Here is a 20,282-nt window from a genome sequence, read left to right on the forward strand (position 1 = left end):
ATGTATACCCAGCGACTGAACCTTCCTAACTAATCTCCCATGAGGGACCTTGTCAAAGGCCTTGCTGAAATCCAGGTAGACAACATCCACCCGCCTTCCCCTCACCCACTTTCCTGGTAACCTCCTCGAAAAACTCTAATAGATTGGTCAAACATGACCTACCACGCACAAAGCCATGTTAACTCTCCCTAAGAAGTCCCTGTCTATCCAAATATTTGTAGATCCTATCCCTTATCACACCTTCCAATAACTTGCCCACCACCGACGTCAAACTTACTGGCCTATAATTTCCCAGATTTCTTTTGGAACCTTTTTTTAAACAACGGAACAACATGAGCCACCCTCCAATCATCCGGCACCTCCCCCGTGAATACTGACATTTTAAATATGTTTGCCAGGGCCCCTGCAAATTCAACACTAGTTTCCCTCAAGGTCCGTGGGAATACCCTATCCTTACCAGAGAACAGCCTGTGCCAATCCACATGTCCCAGATCCCTTCTCATTTCATCAAATTTGGCCTTTTTCCAGTTCAGAACTTCAACCCGGTCCTGGGGATTTATCCACTCTGATTTGCCTTAGGACAGCGAGCACCTCCTCCCCTTTAATCTGTAAAGGTTCCATGACCTCCCTACCTGTTTGCCCTATTTCCGTAGACTCCATGCCCGTTTCCTCAGTAAATACAGATGCAAAAAAACCATTTAGTATCTCCCCCATCTCTTTTGGTTCCATACACAGTCTACCACTCTGGTCTTCATTTTATCCCTCACTATCCTTTTGCTCCTAACATACCTATAGAAGCTCTTTGGATTTTCCTTCACTCTGTCTGCCAAAGCAACCTCATGTCTTCTTTTAGCCCTCCTGATTTCCCTCTTAAGTAGCTTCTTGCACTTTTTATACTCCTTGAGCATCTGATCTGCTCCTTGCTGCCTGTACATTTCATACAACTCTCTCTTCCTCTTAATCAGTGTTACAATCTTCCACGAGAACCAAGGTTCCTTATTCCTATTTACTTTGCCTTTAATCCTGACAGGAACATACAAACTCTGCACTCTCAAGATTTCTCCTTTGAAGGCCTCCCACTTTCCATTTACATCCTTACCAGAGAACAGCCTGTGCCAATCCACACTTCCCAGATCCCTTCTCATTTCATCAAATTTGGCCTTTTTCCAGTTCAGAACTTCAACCCGAGGACCAGATCTATCCTTATCCATGATCAGGTTGAAACTAATGGCATTATGATCACTGGATCCAAAGTGTTCCCTCACGCTCACGTCCATCACCTGCCCTCACTCATTTCCCAATAGGAGATCCAATATCGCATCCTCTCTAGTTGGCACCTCTATATACTGATGTAGAAAATTCTCCTGAACACATTTTACAAACTCTACCCCGTCTAAACCTTTAACAGTATGTGAGTCCCAATCTATATGTGGAAAATTAAAATCCCCTGTCTGTTGACAGCTGTCCAAATGAGCAGTTCCCATTATTCCACTCCCCCTACTTCTAGTATCCTGCACATTCTTCCACTTCAGATAATAATCCAATTCCCTCCTGGATGTCTCGGTTGAACCTATCACACTATCAGACAGCGCATTCCAGCCAGCTCTAAACTAGTAGCTGCATAAAAATGTTCTTTTTTGTGTGTCTTCGTTGCTTCTTTAGCCAATTTCACCTGTGCCCTCTCGTTCTCTATCCTTCCATCAGTGGGAACAATTTTTCCCTTGGTCCAGGCCGCCCCTCGATTTTGAATACCTCATATCAAATCTCCTCTCCTGGATAGATGAGTTGAAAGAGTTTATCTGCAGTAGAATTTGCTTTGTATCCTAGGTGAGACAATGGGAAAGATAAAAAAAGATTCACATTCCTGTTTTCTATCCAGAAGCCCCTGCTTAAGGATGCTTGTCAGGTTGAGATTAATTTAGCTGAGTTCTTATGGTCCTATCAATGGCTGACACTCGTTGCCCTGGTTTTTATGTGATGAGTGACTACACAATTAAGATATGTGTGAAAGTGTGTAGCAGCTTCTAAGAGGAAATAAAACCAGAGAATGCATTTTATTATTTTGTGGCTCGTAGCAGTAAAGAGCAAAGTGTGTCATAAATGTGTGTGAGTGCTTTACAAACATTATCCTTTATTGAGCAATACAACCCAATTTTGGTATTAAATATGGTTTGTCTATTGATAAAGGAACCTAAACTGGAAGCTTTGGTATAGATGCATAATATAATCCAAAATGTTGATCGGCTCCATATAACTAACTTTGCACGGTTCTTCTTGCCACCCTCTCAAGTTCTCGCAGCACTAACTCTAGCATCCCAGCATCTGCTACTCATCTCCCTCCTATCATCCATCTTCAAAATCACTTTCAACAAGCATATTCACTTCAAAATCAGTGCATTTGTTTTCAAATCTCCTTCCCAATACAGTCTTGTACATACACTGTAATATATTTCTGTTCCAATACACAGCCTCCTGTTCCCTGACTCTGGTCTCCTATGTGTACAATCTTATTATATACTGTACTAAGCTCCCTAAACTCCAACAACACTCAAAAAGCTCAACATCATCCAAGACAATGCAATCTACTTGATTGGCACCCCATCCACAAACATTCACTCTCTCCACCACTGGTGTGCAGTGGTAACTGTGTGTACCATCTACAAGGTGAACTGCAAGAACTGACAAAGACTTCTTAGACAGTACCTTCCAAGCCCATGACCATTACCATCTAGAAGGACAAAGGCAGCAGACACATGGAAAAAACACCACCTGCAGGTTTCCCACAAAGCCACTCACCACCCTGAAATATCTTGTTGTTCTTTCACTGTTGCTGCATCAAAATCCTGGAACTCCCTCCCTAACAGCACTGTGGCTGTTCTGACAACATGGACTACAGCAGTTCAAGAAGGCAGACCACCACCACCTTTCAAGGACAATTAAAGATGGACAACAAATTCTGATCTCGCCAGTGATGCCCACAATCCCAAAATTGAGTTTTAAAAAACTAAAAAATGTCACCCATAAGGCTCATGTACATTGTTCTTCTCTTCCTAAACCCCTCTTATGGGCTGCCTCTCTGCCTAACTTTAAGAAACTCCATAATACCAATCATTTCAAGCATTTATTCAACCACCTTTGCTAATTTCCTGTGTTTTCATCAATGACACCCCAACCCTACCCACTCAGCCTCAACCCCCAGAAGAGTATAGCAGGAACTAAAAGAACATAAAAAAACATTTTGAATATTTGCATTTTCAAAATCAGCAACTGAGTCTGATCGACAAATTCTAAAGCATTTTTTCAGAAGAGCTCTAAGATTGGCCAAACTTCTTTCGAAGGGTGGTCACCTCAGGGTGGAGATTTCTATTCTGTCTGCCCTGGCTTAGTTAGAAACTTATATGATTGGGGAGAGAGTGTTCTAACAAATTGCACCACCTCATCCTCTGTGGTATGGTACGAGCTATAGGCTAGTTTGCATTTTTAGTTGATATCACTCAAGCTTTACATTAAACTTTGTCCATGCTCATGAATGCTTCAATTTCAATTCAAATTGGAAATAAACAAACTTCATTCTGTATTTGATTTTTGTGTATTTTAGGATCCTGCTTGTCGATTATAGTGATTGTTATGTCTGGCGGATGAGACAGTAAATAAGTGCAATAAATGTTGACTTTTTTGCAGATTAGCAGGCTATATATGGGTTTAGTGTGCATTCATTGTGTAATTTGCAGTGAATTGGGTTTACAGTCATTACTTTCACATGTTGGATATTGGAACAACATTCTGGAAAGTCTTTCCGGACTATGAACTCTGTTATGAATGGAAACATGTCACAATTTATTTCTAATTTTATATTTATGAATTATGATAACGAAGCAAAGTTTAATCATTGCATTATGTTTCCATTTGTACATAGCATTGCCCTTTCAAAGTCAAGAAATGTTGTTTGGAAAAGCAATATGAAAAGAGGTATCTTATTAATTTCCCTTAAGTCAACATTTATCTTGCATCAGGTGTAGTGATTGTGAATGGATACATATTTATGAATTTAATTACAAAGCTCATTTTCAACGAATTGCAGCAGCAGTTTTTAAGAATACAAATGATACCTTTTCTACCTTGTCAACTCAAGGATATAAATTATTGAACATTGCAGTTTCTGGGCTATGTTGTTTTCCCCAAATGTAGCATCGATATTTATTTTGCACTATTTAAATGTGCGTACCTTTTTAATTTTGATTATAGTTATTATCACATTCAGAGTTCAGCAGCATATGTTTAATTTTAATTGTTATGTTTAGTTCCTTTATGTATTGAAGACCGAAGATCCGACATAGCACAAATCCTATTTGGGTGCTAATTAGACTCTTAAATTATCTGTTTGTTTTAAGAATGTCCTTCTATGCCCATAGTTTCTCTCCAAGTGCACTTTTAACAAGGAAACTGTTATCAGTTTGTAATATTATTGATTGAGTTGTAAATAAATGGTGAGGGAATGTAATGTCTTTTTGATGTTCTGAATGTGGGCCTGAATTTTCAGAAAGATGGGGGCCCAGCCATCCTCCTGCAGGCCCAATGCAATTCCACGCTCCAATGAGCTTCTGGCCATCACTGGAGAAAGTGCCTTCTGTGCTCACTGGGCACTACAGAGGCTGGAGTGTATTACTGACCCCTTTAAACATATTTTATTTTGTTGTTTTAAGTTTTCTTTGAAATTCTTTTCATTTTGATTCAGTATCTCTTTAAAGGGGCTGCCTTTTTGATTTGTCCCTCAATTTGCTGATTGTGTTTACTTGTTTGTACCAAAATAGTATAGGGAGGAAGTCCCATCTTGGACAGTTGCTTGCCGATCAGATTGGTGAGCAGCTCTCCAGTACTTCCAGGAACTGAGCTGCAGTGTATATGTATGTATGTATATATATATATATATATATATATATAGAATATTTGTTTTTTATTTCAGAAGAATGTTTTAAAGTCCAGCTTTTTTGACAGATAGTCAGTATGTCTGGAAAGAATACAGCTCAGATGCTGGGAAGCAGGATAATTCCTCATTTCAACCTTGCAAGTAGTTATGTTTAGTAGAGTTAATGGACTTTTGTTTACTTAAGTTCTCCTAAGATTTCAAATTAGAGTGATTGACAAGATCATGTGATGTTGTGGCTTATGTGTAGTCCTGGATCTGCAGCAGAGAAAGAAACAGGTATTTTCAAAAATGAGTTGGAATTTGGCTGTTCTGGTTGAAGTTAGGAGATTTTCGCAGGCCTCTGAATATTCTATATATCTCTCTGAAAACTCCAAGGTTGTCTACACTTAATATAGCAAGTATATTTGTGATTGCTAACTATATTCAAAATGAGTTTTAAGTTTGTAAGAAGAATGTTGCTTAGTTGGAAGTGAAATAGTGATTTTAGAAATTAGAGTTGTTTCTTTTCATGTTTAAAGATTGGTCAACTGCTGCTTCATTTTGTTAGAGTTATACTTAAACTGTGTTATGATAAAGCTCGTTTTGATAAAAGATCCAGAATTTGTCAGTGAAATTACTGCTGGAGCAAAGCATCCTTTCCTCACATTTATGCCAAAATAGAAAAATGTTGGCATAAATGTGAGGAAAGGATGTATAAACAGTAGCAGTGCATGGGTTATTGAGAAAAAGAGTAGGTCATTCGGCAATTTGAGCATGCTTTGCCATTCATTCAGTTAGACAATAGCCAATCTGCATCTCAACACTCTGTTTCCTCTTTGCTCTATATCCCATGGTGCCAGGTTCTCTGACCTCAGTTTTGTGAAGTCTAGTTATATTGAATCCCTGCTCCTGATCATTGTCTCGGAACATTGTTGCTCGTGTGTATGGATTTTGGATGAGCACAATAAGAAATCTCACAACACCAGGTTAAAGTCCAACATGTTTATTTGGTAGCACGAGCTTTCGGAGTGCTGCCCCTTCATCAGGTGAGTGGAGAATTGGGTTCACAAACAGGGCATATATAGACAATTACAAGATAATGTTTGGAATGCGAGTCTTAACAGGTAATCAAGACCTAACAGGTGGAGACAATGCGAGTGGAGAGAGGGTTAAGCACGGGTTAAAGAGGTGTGAACTGTCTCAAGCCAGAACAGTTAGTAAGATTTTACAAGCCCAGGCAAGTCGTGGGGGTTACAGATAGTGTGACATGAACCCAAGATCTCGGTTGAGGCCGTCCTCATGTGTGCAGAACTTGGCTATTAGTTTCTGCTCGGTGATTCTGCGTTGTCATGTGTCTTGAAGCCGCCTTGGAAAACGCTTACCCGAAGATCAGGCTCAACTATGATACCTTCAAAATCAAGCAACCTGTTAATGCTTGCTGTCTGGGGTGACACGTAAATGATTGCAGTTAGTGTAGGGACCCTGTACAATAACACTAATCCCTGTACAATAATACCAAGCCCTGCAAAATGCCACTAATCCTGCATAATTCTAAATCCTGCAAAATGCTACCAACCTTGTTGAATAAAACTATACCAAGCTGAAAACTGAATGGGTATGAAGAGTAATGTGATGGAGAGCAATTAGCAAGACAAAGAGAAAGGATGGCTCAAAGCACAGGTTATCGCTGAATTAACAAATGTCCTCACTTTTCCTGACCTGGTTAGGTAATTATACCGCTTTCTACATTGCATCCAGGGCATGGACACAATGCTTATATTTATCACCTTTTCAGCTACCTCCAACCATTCCATCTTGGTGAGAGGCAGGTTATTTTCTCTCCCATTGCTGTGGCAGGGTATATCCATCTTTTCCTGACTGCAGCCTCACTGACAATTTGATTGTCACCAATGGTACTGTTTACGACTAAGTGTAATAAATTAGTAGACCATTTCTAGGTGACAAATTGAGTTCTGGAGCTAGGCGCTAAAGTGGTAGATTTGTCAGTATTATTCAGAGATACGTAGACAAGAAGCGAGAAGGACTTTGCAGTATTTTGCTTTTGCATTAATATTCTGAAATTTTGATTGGATCAAAGATGGTATTTGGTTCACCTTTGAGAACATTTTTGTGAAAAGCCTTCTCCAAAGGCTGCTTTGGATTTCTATTGGAATTCACTGACAGGTGCAAACCAGAGAAGATCTGTGGGCAAGTGTAAATGTAGTGAAGAATTAGGGCTGGTTGTTTGCTGCTGTCTGCAAAATTCAAGCCAATATCTTCCGGGAAGAGAGAAGAGGGAGTTGGTGATAAAAAGCAAAAATCAAAACTGTCATGATAAAACAAATCAACAAGTATCGAAGTACATTACCTCCAGGTAACAAGGCTGAGCTAGGTTAATATTTTGGACAATTTTATAAAAAGGTGACTACACTGGCAATGCAACATAACACAACATAAGGAACAAGTTATCTTTCCTGGTAATTGTTTATTCAGTACTGATTCGTTCAAAGATTATTTTTTAACTGAAGAAAATTGTTTTTGCTTTCATTTATGGAACTGTTTTTCTTCAATATTTTAAGAAAAACATTGACATGAACAAAATCATTGGATAGCAGAACTATATAGGTCAGGGCATGATCGATTTCTGGTTGCCAGACAACTGAATCATGAGTTGGCCTGTATACCTAATCTCATTCTAACCGTTGTGAGAAGTTCCTAAGTGTTCTAGGCAGCACTTTACTACTGAATAATTTTCTTTGTCAAGTTCAATTCACACGTTGATCTGGGGAACGGAGTATATCTGACAGACTGGAAACATGTTCGGAGCTATTTATAGAACCTGATGTCTTGGCCCAAAATACTGTAGCAGCCAAAACAAATAACCCAATTTGATTTTTAAAATCTACAAATTTAAAGATTGGAATCAAATTACATGTGAAGCTAATAGCTATCAGCTACTTGCACGGTGGCAGCCTTTTGCCTTGTGGGACAGTGGGTTTCTGCCATGGTGGTCAACTCTGTGTAAATCATTGCCTGGTGTAGCTCAGGGGCCCCATTCTGACATGGCAGTCTCTGCCATGTTTGCTAGAGAGAAAGATAGTGGGCGGGACTGAAACTGGAAAATCCTGCCTGAGGTCCATGGACCTTTCTATGGTCCGCCCCTCGCCCGCTACGATTCCTGTGGTGGGCGGAATGGGAAAATGCGTCCCTATGGGTCAAGAAAGTGCAGGATTCATAGGCCTGTTTTCTCTGGGCCCTCTTCTCAGTCAGCTGAGCTTTCCATTTCTGTTCACCTTTTCCAATGTTCTTCCAAACAGTCAGCATCCAGAGGTCACAGCCATCACTGAGTGTTGTCAGTGTCAATGTCCACCATCTTCATATCTCGCTTACACATGTCCTTTAGTGGAGGTACAAATGCTAAGGATGTCAGGCTCAGTGGCCAGTCACCATACAGAAGGTCCTTTTCTGTTTTCTCAGTTTGTCCCTGGCCATAAAAACAAATCACTGCGAATGCTGGAATCAAAAACCAAAAGAGAAAATGCTGGAAAATCTCAGCAGGTCTGGCAGCATCTAAGGAGAGAAAAGAGCTGACATTTCTAGTCCAGGGTTATCTGGATTCAAAACGTCAGCTCTTTTCTCTCCTTAGATGCTGCCAGACCTGCTAAGGAGAGAAAAGAGCTGACGTTTCGAATCCAGATGACCCTGGACTAGAAATGTCAGCTCTTTTCTCTCCTTACAGATGTGCCAGACCTGCTGAGATTTTCCAGCATTTTCTCTTTTTGTTCCTGATCATTCTTTTTTTCCTCCTTTAGTTGAGATGCAGGCTCCTTCTTGTTCTTCTTAGATAAAAGAGATGTGGGGTTGTGGGATAAGGCCTGGGTGAGATTGTTGTTGGTGCAGACTCGATGGACTGAATGGCCGCCTTCTACACGGTAGGGATTCTATGATAATCTATGATTATGTTTTGCAAACATTTTCCTTCCTTGCGAGGGACAGGATCATCGAGTCCCAGTTGTACTCTTTAAGCTTTCATTACTTACCCTGGTCAGTCGCCACAGGTTTATGAATCTGCTATGGTTTGTGCAATCATGGCATGGCCCAGCAACTGTTCCAAATTGTACTTCATTCCTCGACTTAGGCCCTTTTTAAAGAGGAATGTTACATGGTCATGGTTTCTGGATTTCTTGATGCTGAGAGAAGTGAACAATAGATTTCTCTCCATGAAGAAGTTGATGACAGCAATCTGTAACTTGCCTAAGTTCTTTGAAGAATCCAGGTTACTCACAATCAGTTGAAGTGCTGAGTTGGGCATTTTCAATTTTCTCCATATTCTGCTTCTCTGCTTACTGTAATCGCAGTCATTGCTTTGGATTGCAAACGATGAAGAGACACAATACAGAAAAGAGATAGAAAATCTACTGAACTGGTGCGATGACAATAATCTCTCACTCAACGTCACCAACAACCTGTCCTAGTCCCTCCATGCGGACGCTATAGTTAAGAAAGCCCACCAACGCTTCTACTTTCTCAGGAGACTAAGGAAATTTGGCATGTCAGCTACAACTTTCACCAACTTCTACAGATGCACCTAGAAAGCATTCTTTCCAGTTGTATCACTGCTTAGTATGGCTCCTGCTCTGTCCGAGACTGCAATAAATTACAAAGGATCATGAATGAAGCCCAGCCCATCACTCAAAACAGCCTCCCATCCATTGACACTGTCTACACTTCCCGCTGCCTCGGAAAAGCAGCCAGCATAATTAAGGTCCCCACACACCCTGGACATACTCTCTTCCAGCTTCTTCCATCAGGAAAAAGATACAAAAGTCTGAGGTCACGTACCAACCAACTCAAAAACAGTTTCTTCCCTGCTGCCATCAGACTTTTGAATGGACCTACCTCACATTAAGTTGATCCTTCTCTATACCCTAGCTATGACTGTGGCACTTCATTCTGCACTTTCTCCTTTCCTTCCCTGTGTAAGACATGCTTTGTCTGTATAGCACACAAGAAACAATACTTTTCGCTCTACACTAATACATGTGACAATAATAAGTCAAATCAAATCAACTTTCCCATCAGCTTCTGTCTACTGATTTTTCACTATTTCACTTGTTCTTTTTTCAGCCACTGTCAGAAGTTCTGTTTGATTTTTGTTTCAATATCTATCTCTGATTGCATAGCTCCTAATTTGCTGCTTCCATTTCTGAGATTCTGTATGTTTGTTTGAACAGAGGAATTTCTTTCAAAGTATCATTCTGTGATCCTTTTGGAGGGGTGGTTTCCACAAACATCCTCTCTTCCATTTCAAGGTCTTCAGCCTTCAATTCTTCCTCAGTCTCTACAATATGCTTCCAAATCTCCATCTGCCCTTCCTTAACTGTGAATTTGGGCGTGGGCTCTATACCTACAGTATCCTCTGAATTACTGCCACTTTAAGCTCAACTTTTACACATATACTTTCCTGGCAAAGATCCCTGCTCAAGCACAGAGTCGGTGACAGTGAGGCAAGGCAACTGCCCTGAAACTCTGTCCGCTGCCTTGATCGTTTCCACATTTTCTTCAACCTTTCCAGTTTCAAACTCCTTTTCGACACTTCTGCTAAGGTTTGGAGATTGCATTTCACTTGGCTTAGCTCTGTCTGGTTTGCAATTTGTATTCATACACTCTTCTGGTTTTCTGTCACTGTGTCCAAGGCTGTATTTGATGCTGACTGTTGAACACAGCTTCTCTAGCCCAGATTGCAGGTTGGCAAGACGCAGTTGTTTCCTTCGACAAATAGGTTTCTGAAGCTCCTTCACTCTTTCCAATTCTGCACCCAGAGCTTTAGTGAGCTGTATCTCAGAGAGTTCTTTATTTTCCTTTGGTTCAAAGTTTCCATCCTTACACCCTCCTCCTTCCAAAGCCGTTTACAAGAGATAATTTCTTCCAGCAGCCAGTTTGTAGTGCTCTTTGTGCAGCATTGACAGCCAGTGATCTTGAAGATTTTACCATCAAAAATTTGCTGTTCAGATAGCTGACTTCTGGAAGTCTCTCAACTTTCCATTGCTGGTGCTGTTGTTGGAGCTCCATTACTTTGCTTGGATGGTTAGCTGGAGTCTCTTCCAATTCTAGGATGCATTAGTCACTGGACTACTGTAGCATTGTACTGTATTAATGCATTCATGTATTCACTGGAAGTGACGTCAAGTCCCTTGCGTCATTCTCCAATATACAACATAAAAACTGGCGACGAGGATGGTGAATGACATTGCTAGCCACCCAGGACAAAGAATATTGAAGAGAAAAAGTCAGGAATCGAAAAAAGCTTTTTGCATGTGCCCCAGGCATGACAGGCTATGTGGACATGAGTAATGACAATCTAATGCAGAACATTTAAAGAGCTGGGTGTGTTAAATAAGAGACTGAAGTTCGGGTTGTTGCCTTGTGCAAAAGACAAATAAAGGTAGCTGCTGAAAACATGTTGTGAAATGTGCATACAGGAAACTTACATTAGTAGAAAAAGTGGCTGAAGTTTTCAGTGTAGTGGGACCCCTTGCTGAAAATGTGGAGTGGTGGTGCTCCTATACTGAGCATTTTGACTATTGTGGCGCAGATATTAGAGTGCCCACTTTCCTCAGCATGATGGGGGGGAAAACTGTTTAATCTCCTTAGAGGTTTGGTGCAACCTGAGAAGGCAGGCACTAAAATATATAAACAAGTCATAGACCTTTTGCAGGAACATTTTTCGCTGAAGCCTTTGGTGATTGCAGAGCACTTTAGATTTCATAAAAGAAAGCAAAAAGAGGGGGAGTCCGTTGTGCAATTCATGGCTGTGCTAAAGATTTGCAGAATATTGAGAGTTTGGAGATATGCTGAATGACACAATTTGGGACAGATTTGTCTGTGGGCTGCACAGCGAAGCACTACAGAAAAGTTTGCTAACTGAGAGTATCCTTACTTTGGAAAAGGCTATGGAAATTGCTGTTTTGATGAAACTGGCTACTAAAGAAGCTTAGAAATTGAGTTTGTGTACGCAATTACACACAATGGCGGATGAATCAACACCCAAGCACCTTGAAATTCATACATGTCATCGATGTGCAAACAGCAAGAGTTTTAACAACACCAGGTTAAAGTCCAACAGGTTTATTTGGTACTACCAAATAAATCTGTTGGACTTTAACCTGGTGTTGTTAAAACTCTTGCTGTGTTCACCCCAGTCCAACGCCGGCATCTCCACATCATCGATGTGCAAAGCCAGGGCATTCTGCAACTGAATGGTGGTACAAAGACATGGTACATCAAAGCTGTTGCCTATCATACCTGCTAGAAGAAAAAGCAAGCTTGAAGTAAAAATAAGAACAAAGAACAAACCAAGACAGCAGTTAAACATAACAAAAGAAGAAATGTCCATGCTGCACAAAAGGGTTGAGAAAAACATAACGATTCACAGTCTAAGAAGGAATTATCACTGAATGTACTAGCCATTGCTGTTGCTGCACACCAGTACTGGGTCACTCCACTCACTGCTGGATGGACAGCCAGTAAGGATCGAAGTTGATACTGGGGCAGCAATCTTGTTGGTGACAGAAACTGTTTACAAAGGGAAAGCTGAACACACTGCCTTGAAGCCGTCAAGGATAGTGCTGAAGTCATACATCAGTGAAGTAGTTTCACTGAAGGGCTGTATCGAAGTAGCTCCGCAACTTAATGGCAAACAACAAACTTGTCTCTACATGTGGTAAAAGGTAACTGTCCAGCACTGATGAGTCAAACATGGTTGGAAAGATTTGACTAAACTGGGCCGAATCCAACATGACGACCAATTGAGAAACAGGCCTCACGGAAATTTTAACGAAGTGTACAGTTGTGTTTGGTGGAGAATTAGGAAGCATAAAAGATATTATAGTTGAACTGAAAATAAAACAAGGAAGCCAAGCAAAATGCTTGAAGGCAAGGTCTGTACCACACGCTATTAGGTCGAAGGTAAAAGCTGACTTGGAACCACTTGTGAAGATGGGTGTCTTGAAATTTGTCAGCTTCGTGAATGGGCCATGTCAATAGTTACAGTCATGAAGAAAATGGATCCGTAAGGATTTGCGGAAACTTCAAGGTCACTATTAATCCAGGATTATGTGCAGAATATTACCCATTATCCCACATCGATGACTTGTTTGCGGGATTGATTGGACGCCCACATTTTAGCAAAATTGACCTGAATCAGGCTTATTTGCAGTTGAATGTGGACAAGCAGTCACAAGAAAACTCTGACAATCATGACACAAAAAGGCTCATTTCGGCATTGACTTCAGCTCCTGCATTGTTTCAAAGAGCAATAGATCAGATCCTGAGTTGATCCACTGAGTGGAGTCCAGTGTTATCTGAATGACATCCTAGTCACTGGAAGAGACGAAGAGGAACATCTTTGGAATTTGCTTGCCATGCTTCAGAGATTGGAAGACTATGGTCTGAGAATTCAAAAGTGTGAGTTCTTCCAGTCTTCCATTGAGTATTTGGGACAAGTGATTGACATCTTCACAAATCTCCTTCAAAAATTAAGGCTATTACAGAGGGACCTGCACCTCAGAATATTAATCAGTTACATTCCTTCCTCGGATTGTTGAACTACTGCAGAATAGTTGTTCCAAACTTGGCAACTATTCTGAAACCTTACATAACCTCTTGCGTCAGAACAAGAAGTGGAAGTGGTCGGATCAATGTAATAATGCTTTTGTGCAAGCCAAAGAAGCATTACTCAAGGTTCAAGATGCAAAAGCAATGGATCTTCTACTTCAAGCAAGTAGGTAATACACCAGTCACTTCTAGACAAGCGAGGAAGCATACTCGGAGCAATCCGATACTCTCATGGATGGATATGATATTACGATGGAAGACCTCAGAACTAACATCCAACCTGAAGCTGTACTACTCCAGGAGGTTGGAGCTGTCACTACAATCAAGATGTCTTCTATGGGGGCTCAGAGTGATCACTCCCTTAACAACTGTTAACTGATAACGAATGCCAATTTGCCTCACAAGAAAGCTCCTTACAAGATCATGGTATTCAACATATTGGCTGGGATTCTCCCAAAAAAATTTTATGTGCCGAATTTACGTGAAAACTGGAGTAACTCCCGCTGGTTTTTTTAAGCGGAATTTTCAAAATGAATCTCCCACACTGTGCATCAGAGTGTCCTAACGTGAATCACAATAAAAATCTGTAGGCAGGGCCTATTCCCGCTGAAGAGGCTGGCAGCAGAGTGCTGAGCGGGCCACTGCACATGCGCTGATCTGTCAGAGCGGAAATTGGCGCATGCGCAGTAGCCCCGCATTGCCAGCCTCCCAATCGCTGGCCAGCCTGCGACCCCACATTGCTGGCCATCTGACAACCCCTCCCCCCCCACCCCCCCCAGAGACACGCGGAGGCCGTGGCACCCAATGGGAAGCCCGCTAAACAGCCTCCGCTTATGTCTCCCTGCGAGAGCAGCGCTGTGGGAATCACCCCCCCCCCCCTCATTGTCTCATAAGAATTCAAATGTTTCTTGCAACATACTACATCCGCACCATATCAGCATGCTACAAATGGACTAGCAGAACATTTCATCCAAACCATGAAACATACCCTGAGAGCAACCAGGGCAAAAGGTTCACTGATCAAACATCTTAACGAATTCCTACAAGTGTAGAGGAATACTGTACATTCAGTGATCAATACCTTTCCTACATTATTAATGACAAAGAGACAACTATGATTAGCACTGGATCTGTTGAACCCTCCACACAAAAGAAATTGTACAACAGCAACAACAAAGACAAATGGTATGGCAGGAAACAAATCAAAGCATAGAGTTTTCCACCAAGGACAAGGAATACATTAATACAACAGAGCTTCAGTAAGTTAATAAGAATTATCCTCCACAGGAGAGAAATCGATTTCTTCCACAATCCTTGCACAGACTGGACCTGTCTGTTCCACCGTACAGACTAGAGTTGACGTTATCTGGAGGAGACATGCGGACCAGCTGTTGGTTGGGAGAACAGATCCGCTGGAATCAGATCAGACATCGAGACAACCTGTAACTCCTGCTTCAACGCCAGTTAAGCCCACCACCTTCGTGTAAAGATGAAAACAGCAAGGTTACCATCAGTGTAAAGAAGAAGACGCCAGATGTTCACTGTCATCCTTTCCGAGAGCGACAACCTCCAGACATATTAATAGTGACTGATTTATTGGTTGTTGATCTTTTGAACTTGTTGGGACGTTCAATTTAAAGGGTGAAGAAATGTCATGTAACTGTATTAATTCTTATTAGTTTACTGAAGCTCTGTTGTATTAATGTATTCACTGGAAGTGACATCAAATCCCGAGCAACAATCTCCACTATACAACACTTTAGGTAACAAAAAAAGATGTACATCATATAAATGATCAATTCCTTTCCCTCTGAGTCATTGTTATCACAATTTGCATTCAGGTCACCCTGCTACTTCCTTCCATTTACAAATTCCCCTCCCCATAGTTCTGTTCTCCAACCTGTCAAATGATACTGCAGGCAAAAGATTGTGCCATTACTCCAAATGATCTTTCAGTTCCTTAATCTGGTTTTGGCACATCTCGCGACTGCTTCCCTTTCCAATGGTTTTCCGGTCTTTCACTTACTGCATAAGAACATCTCTTTAGGTGGCACCCAGTTCATAGGTTTTCCATTGGTATTGTTCTACCAGCCCCTTCTCACCCACCAAGCTCTGGCACACGCATCAATTTTCTGATCTTATCGCATATCACAATCTGTAAATTAGACAGAGTCGCACTGCAGCTTTTTGTTCACCATCATCTTCGCAATCTCACTCAACCTACACTTATTTTTCTCTGCCTCTCCTTTATCTCATTTCTAATTTTTCATTTAATTGAACTATTTTCTGTGTTTGCTACAAAGTGATCAAGGCTTTCCAATCATGCTGCTTAATTTTCTTTTTCTTCTTTTATTTACATAAAATCTTTTATGTAAATTCTGATATATTTCCAAGAGTGTTAACCTCATTTGTTAAAGATCTGAAGTAAAAACAAAAGTACTGGAAATACTCAACAGGTCAGGCAGCATGAGAAACAGCATTTGACATTGCAAGTCACCAATGACCTTTCATCCGCAGTATTTTGCTTCAGCGCTAATAATCTGCACACTCCTGGCTTCTTGTCTACACATTTCTGAATAATATAGAACCAAATCTTCTGCTATGGTGCCTAACTCCAGTATTCAATTTGTTACTTAGAGACGGAACCATGCCTAGTAATATAACTTGAGTTTCTTTTAACATTTTAATTCAAAGACATTCGGGGACACCAATTTGTAAGGAATTCTGCTTAATTAGTTAAATGATTCCTTGTGATTCAGGTTCAAGCCAGTTGTTCAAATGTTCATGACTTAGACATAAAAATATAGTAATTATTACAGTTACACAAATTCATACCACCCATTTCCTTGCACACCCAAGATAATCAGATTTGGCTACTGTAACTATTTTTCTTCTGACTGCCCATAAGCTCTTCCCAGAAGGGCCATCACTGTCCTAGGGAAGCCCCATTTACCTCCCTACCACTGCTTGCCACACTAAAGTCCAGAAACTTCTCTCTTAATGTCATCTTGTCACTTGATGGTTCCTCTGTGCAAACCACCAGGCCATAATGGCTGTTTCTGTGATACATAGTAACAGGAGACATCCAACTTATATATTCATTAGACTTCCTGCCCCACGTTTATCACACTGAACTGTGCTGTTCATACTTTGGAGCCTGATGAGGTCTCAGGATGCAAATAAACAAAACTGGATGATTTGACTCAAGGCTGAGAATTTGGTTAGGAAGTATAACAAAGCAGATTCTAATAAACAATGTGTTTGCAGTGTTTCCATATTGCAATGATTTATGAAGTACACAAGAAGAAATGCAAAAATATACAAGTACATGTGGACATTCTGGCAAAATCTAAATTGCGAGCACTGAGTCCTACATTTTGTTATCACCGTCCTGTGTCATTTGGCGTTCTGGTACTTCTCTTTTAATTACATCAAATATTAGTTGGTTTTCACAGTGAAAGAAATATCATAACATATTTGAAACAGAATAGTACCAGTCCACTAATGCATATTGCTGCAATCACATTCATCAGTATACCTATCTATCAAAATATTAGTACTATTAAATTTTAGAATGACTTTAACTACCAAATTAATAGGGTCGAATCAGTTATTTCACAAGGATGTCGATAGCTGTGTGTTTTTTAACCACAATACGAATGTTTCATATTGTCGATGTTTGCTAATTATCTGCATTATATGCTTGGCCATCTACCAACATCTACCAACAGTATCCTTCCGTGGTGCATATGACAATATTTACTAACAGTGAGGGTTGGAAAAAGAAAACTAATTCTGTTGGCTATGGCAGGCAATGTGATATCGCATGCATTTTGAACAGTGGCAATAGGCAGATAACTCATTACATTGGCTTCTTATATACATATTGATTGAAAGAAAGCAAAGCTAAGAGCATGCACAGATGTCCAAATGGAGCTGAGCCTACCCAGGTTTCATCTGGCAGTCGGCTTTCAAAAAAAGAGGAAGATATAAGAAGAAATTCAATAGTATTTATTATGAGAAATGAAAAGACAGTTGGGTAAGCTATTTAACACATGTTTATACTTTGAAACTTACCAGAAAGGAAAGAGAGCTGCTTGTTACAAAAGTTGTGTACACTATGTATTTGCTAAGCAAATACAAGATTGAGTCAATTGCAAAACTTGAGCACATAATCTGAACTAACACTGGAGTGCCATATTGAGGGAATGCTACAGTAAGCTCAAAGAGCTTGTGATCTTTTGGATAAGATAAACAGAAGCCACATCAGTCTTTTTAAGTGGACATTAGAGTAGCCATAGTTCCAATGGAGTTCTCATTGATCTAAACACAATTAATCCCTTAACCAACATAACCACCAGTTTATCTCAGTGTTATTTGTATGCAAACGATCTGCTGTGTTTATCGAAGTAACAACAATGACAGCATTTGAAATGTGATCATTGTCTGGAAAGAACTTTTGAGATCTTCTGACAATGATTTTCAGTGGAGCCAGATACCCAGGTAAGTGGGAGGATTTTGCCAGGCCCTGGTAGGACACAGGGTGCCCCACTGGTGGTTGTGGCTTCAGTTGCCTGGGCCCCAAGCTTTGAGATTCCCTCCCTCTACCTCACTTTCCTCCTTAATGACACTGCTTAAAATCCACCTCTGACCAAGCTTGTGGCCAGTCAACTGACTTAACATCTTAAAGTTTATTTATTAGTCACAAGTAAGGCTTACATTAACACTGCAATCAAGTTACTGTGAAATTCCCCTGGTTGCCACTGTCCAGCGACTGTTCGGGTCAAAGCACCTAACCAGCACATCTTTAAGAATGTGGGAGGAAACCGAAACATCCGGAGGAAATCCACGCAGACACAGGGAGAATGTGCAAACTCCACACAGACAACGACCCAAGCTGGAAATTGAACCCAGGTCCCTGGCGCTGTGAAGCAGCAGTGCTAATCACTGTGCTACCGTGCATGTGGCTCGGTGTCATACTTTGTTATAATGCTCCTGTAACGTGTTACATTAAATTTGCAATTAAAGTCCATGTTTTGGTGTTATAAAGCTATTGTGAAGCCAGGACTGGTTAAGGCAACTCCGGATGGGCAATTAATATGGCCATCGAGCTTCATCTATACATTTAAAAAACTTCAGCATGACTATTACGACTTTCACCAATTTTTACAGATGCACCATAGAAAGCATCCTTTCTGGATGTATCACAACTTGGTATTGCCTCTACTCTGCCCAAGACTGCAAGAAACTACAAAGGGCTGTGAACATAGCCCAGTCCATCACACAAACCAGCCTCCCATCCATTGACTCCTTCGACACTTCCCGTTGCCTCGGAAAAGCAGCCAGCATAATCAAGGACCTCACGCACTCCGGACATATTCTTTTCCACCTTCTTCTGTCGGGAAAAAGATACAAAAGCCTGAGAACATGTACCAACCGACTCAAGAGCAACTTCTTCCCTGCTACCACCAGACCTTTGAATGGACCTACCATATATTAAGTTAATCTTTCTCCACACCCTATCTGTAACTGGAACACTATATACTTCACCCTGTCCTTTCCTTTTCCCCTATGTACTCTAAGAATGGCATGCTTTGTCTGTACAGCATGCAAGAAACAATACTTTTCACTGTATACTAATACATGTGACAATAATAAATCAAATCAAATCTAAAAACGTGAGTAGCAAAAATGAAAAAACACTGAACGTGACCATTATTGTTTCTTAAATTCCATGTTTGTTGGAAATACTGTATTCCAGACCTTTGGAAGAACTTCAATCACAAACTGGGAGAGCAGAATTATGTCTCCTTTCACTAGAAAATGGATTGTGCTTTGTCATATTTAATATTTCCTCCTGTCAGTATCAGAGGGGAAGGTGAACATTGATGTGATGGGGATGAGTGGGTTGCCACACTCTGTGTATGTTGACACAGAGGATGATTGATGGCCCAGTCCAGCCTCTCACCTGGAGGACCTCCATCCGTCTCCAGGAAGTCCCCATCCCGTCTCCAGGAAGTGGGGGGGGGCGGGTCAGGTGACCTGGATCACGTGGGCGGGCGCGAGGAGCCGCCGCTGCCGACGGGCACGGGACAGGGACAGGATGGCGGAGAGAGAGGTTCAGCTGGCCGGGGAGACCGGCGAGCCGGCCGATCAGCCGAGGGCGGGCTGTGCCTCGGCCCTGTGTGACCCCCGGAGGGGCCCGCACCGCTTCGTGGTGCTGGCCCTCATGTGTTTCCTGGGTTTCGGTGAGTGGGACGGGTGGGGTGGGGTGGGGTGGGGTGGGGGATGAGGGAGAGCCTGTCGCCGGGGAGTCGGCGTCAGCCGCCCGCCCCCCTCCCCACCGCTGCTGCTGCTGCAGCCCAGGGAGGGGAGTGGGGTGGTGAGATTGGGAAAACTGCAAGTTGCTGCCTGGGCTCTCCGGGACCCACCTGTTTTATTGACTGTGTCTCTCCAGGTGTTTGGTGGTATTTAAAGATGACTGAAGTTAGTTGGGTGAATTTAAAATCAGTGGTTAATGTGATTGTTGCAGTTGTTGGTGAGATTTGGGCTGCTTCCTGGCTGACTTTATTGATAGTCACTTCCTGTAAATCTGCAATGTGTGTATGTTGCACAAAACTTTCTTTGACGTTGGGGGAATTTGATTTGATTTATTATTGTCACATGTATTAGTGTACAGTGAAAAGTATTGTTTATTGTGTGCTATATAGGCAAAGCATACTGTACAGAGAGAAGGAAGGGAGAATGTAGCTGGGGTGTA

General features: G+C 41.4%; 1 protein-coding gene across 2 annotated transcripts in view; it reads left to right on the top strand.

Annotated features, from left to right (window-relative positions):
• The first annotated feature begins 19,393 nt into the window (after positions 1 to 19,393).
• Positions 19,394 to 20,282, top strand: part of mfsd1 (major facilitator superfamily domain containing 1) — a 58,753-nt gene continuing 57,864 nt past the window's right edge. The window contains exon 1 of one of the 2 annotated variants that reach the window (XR_013497433.1): positions 19,394 to 19,770. Coding sequence is in view for 1 of the 2 variants with exons in the window: in XM_078208998.1 (XP_078065124.1) it covers positions 19,626 to 19,770 (145 nt within the window). In the remaining variant the exon portion in view is untranslated. The remainder of the gene's footprint in view (positions 19,771 to 20,282) is intronic. The other variant, XM_078208998.1, reaches the window with a different exon arrangement.

The sequence above is a fragment of the Mustelus asterias genome, chromosome 3, assembly GCF_964213995.1.
Source record: "Mustelus asterias chromosome 3, sMusAst1.hap1.1, whole genome shotgun sequence".
Lineage (NCBI taxonomy): Eukaryota > Metazoa > Chordata > Chondrichthyes > Carcharhiniformes > Triakidae > Mustelus > Mustelus asterias.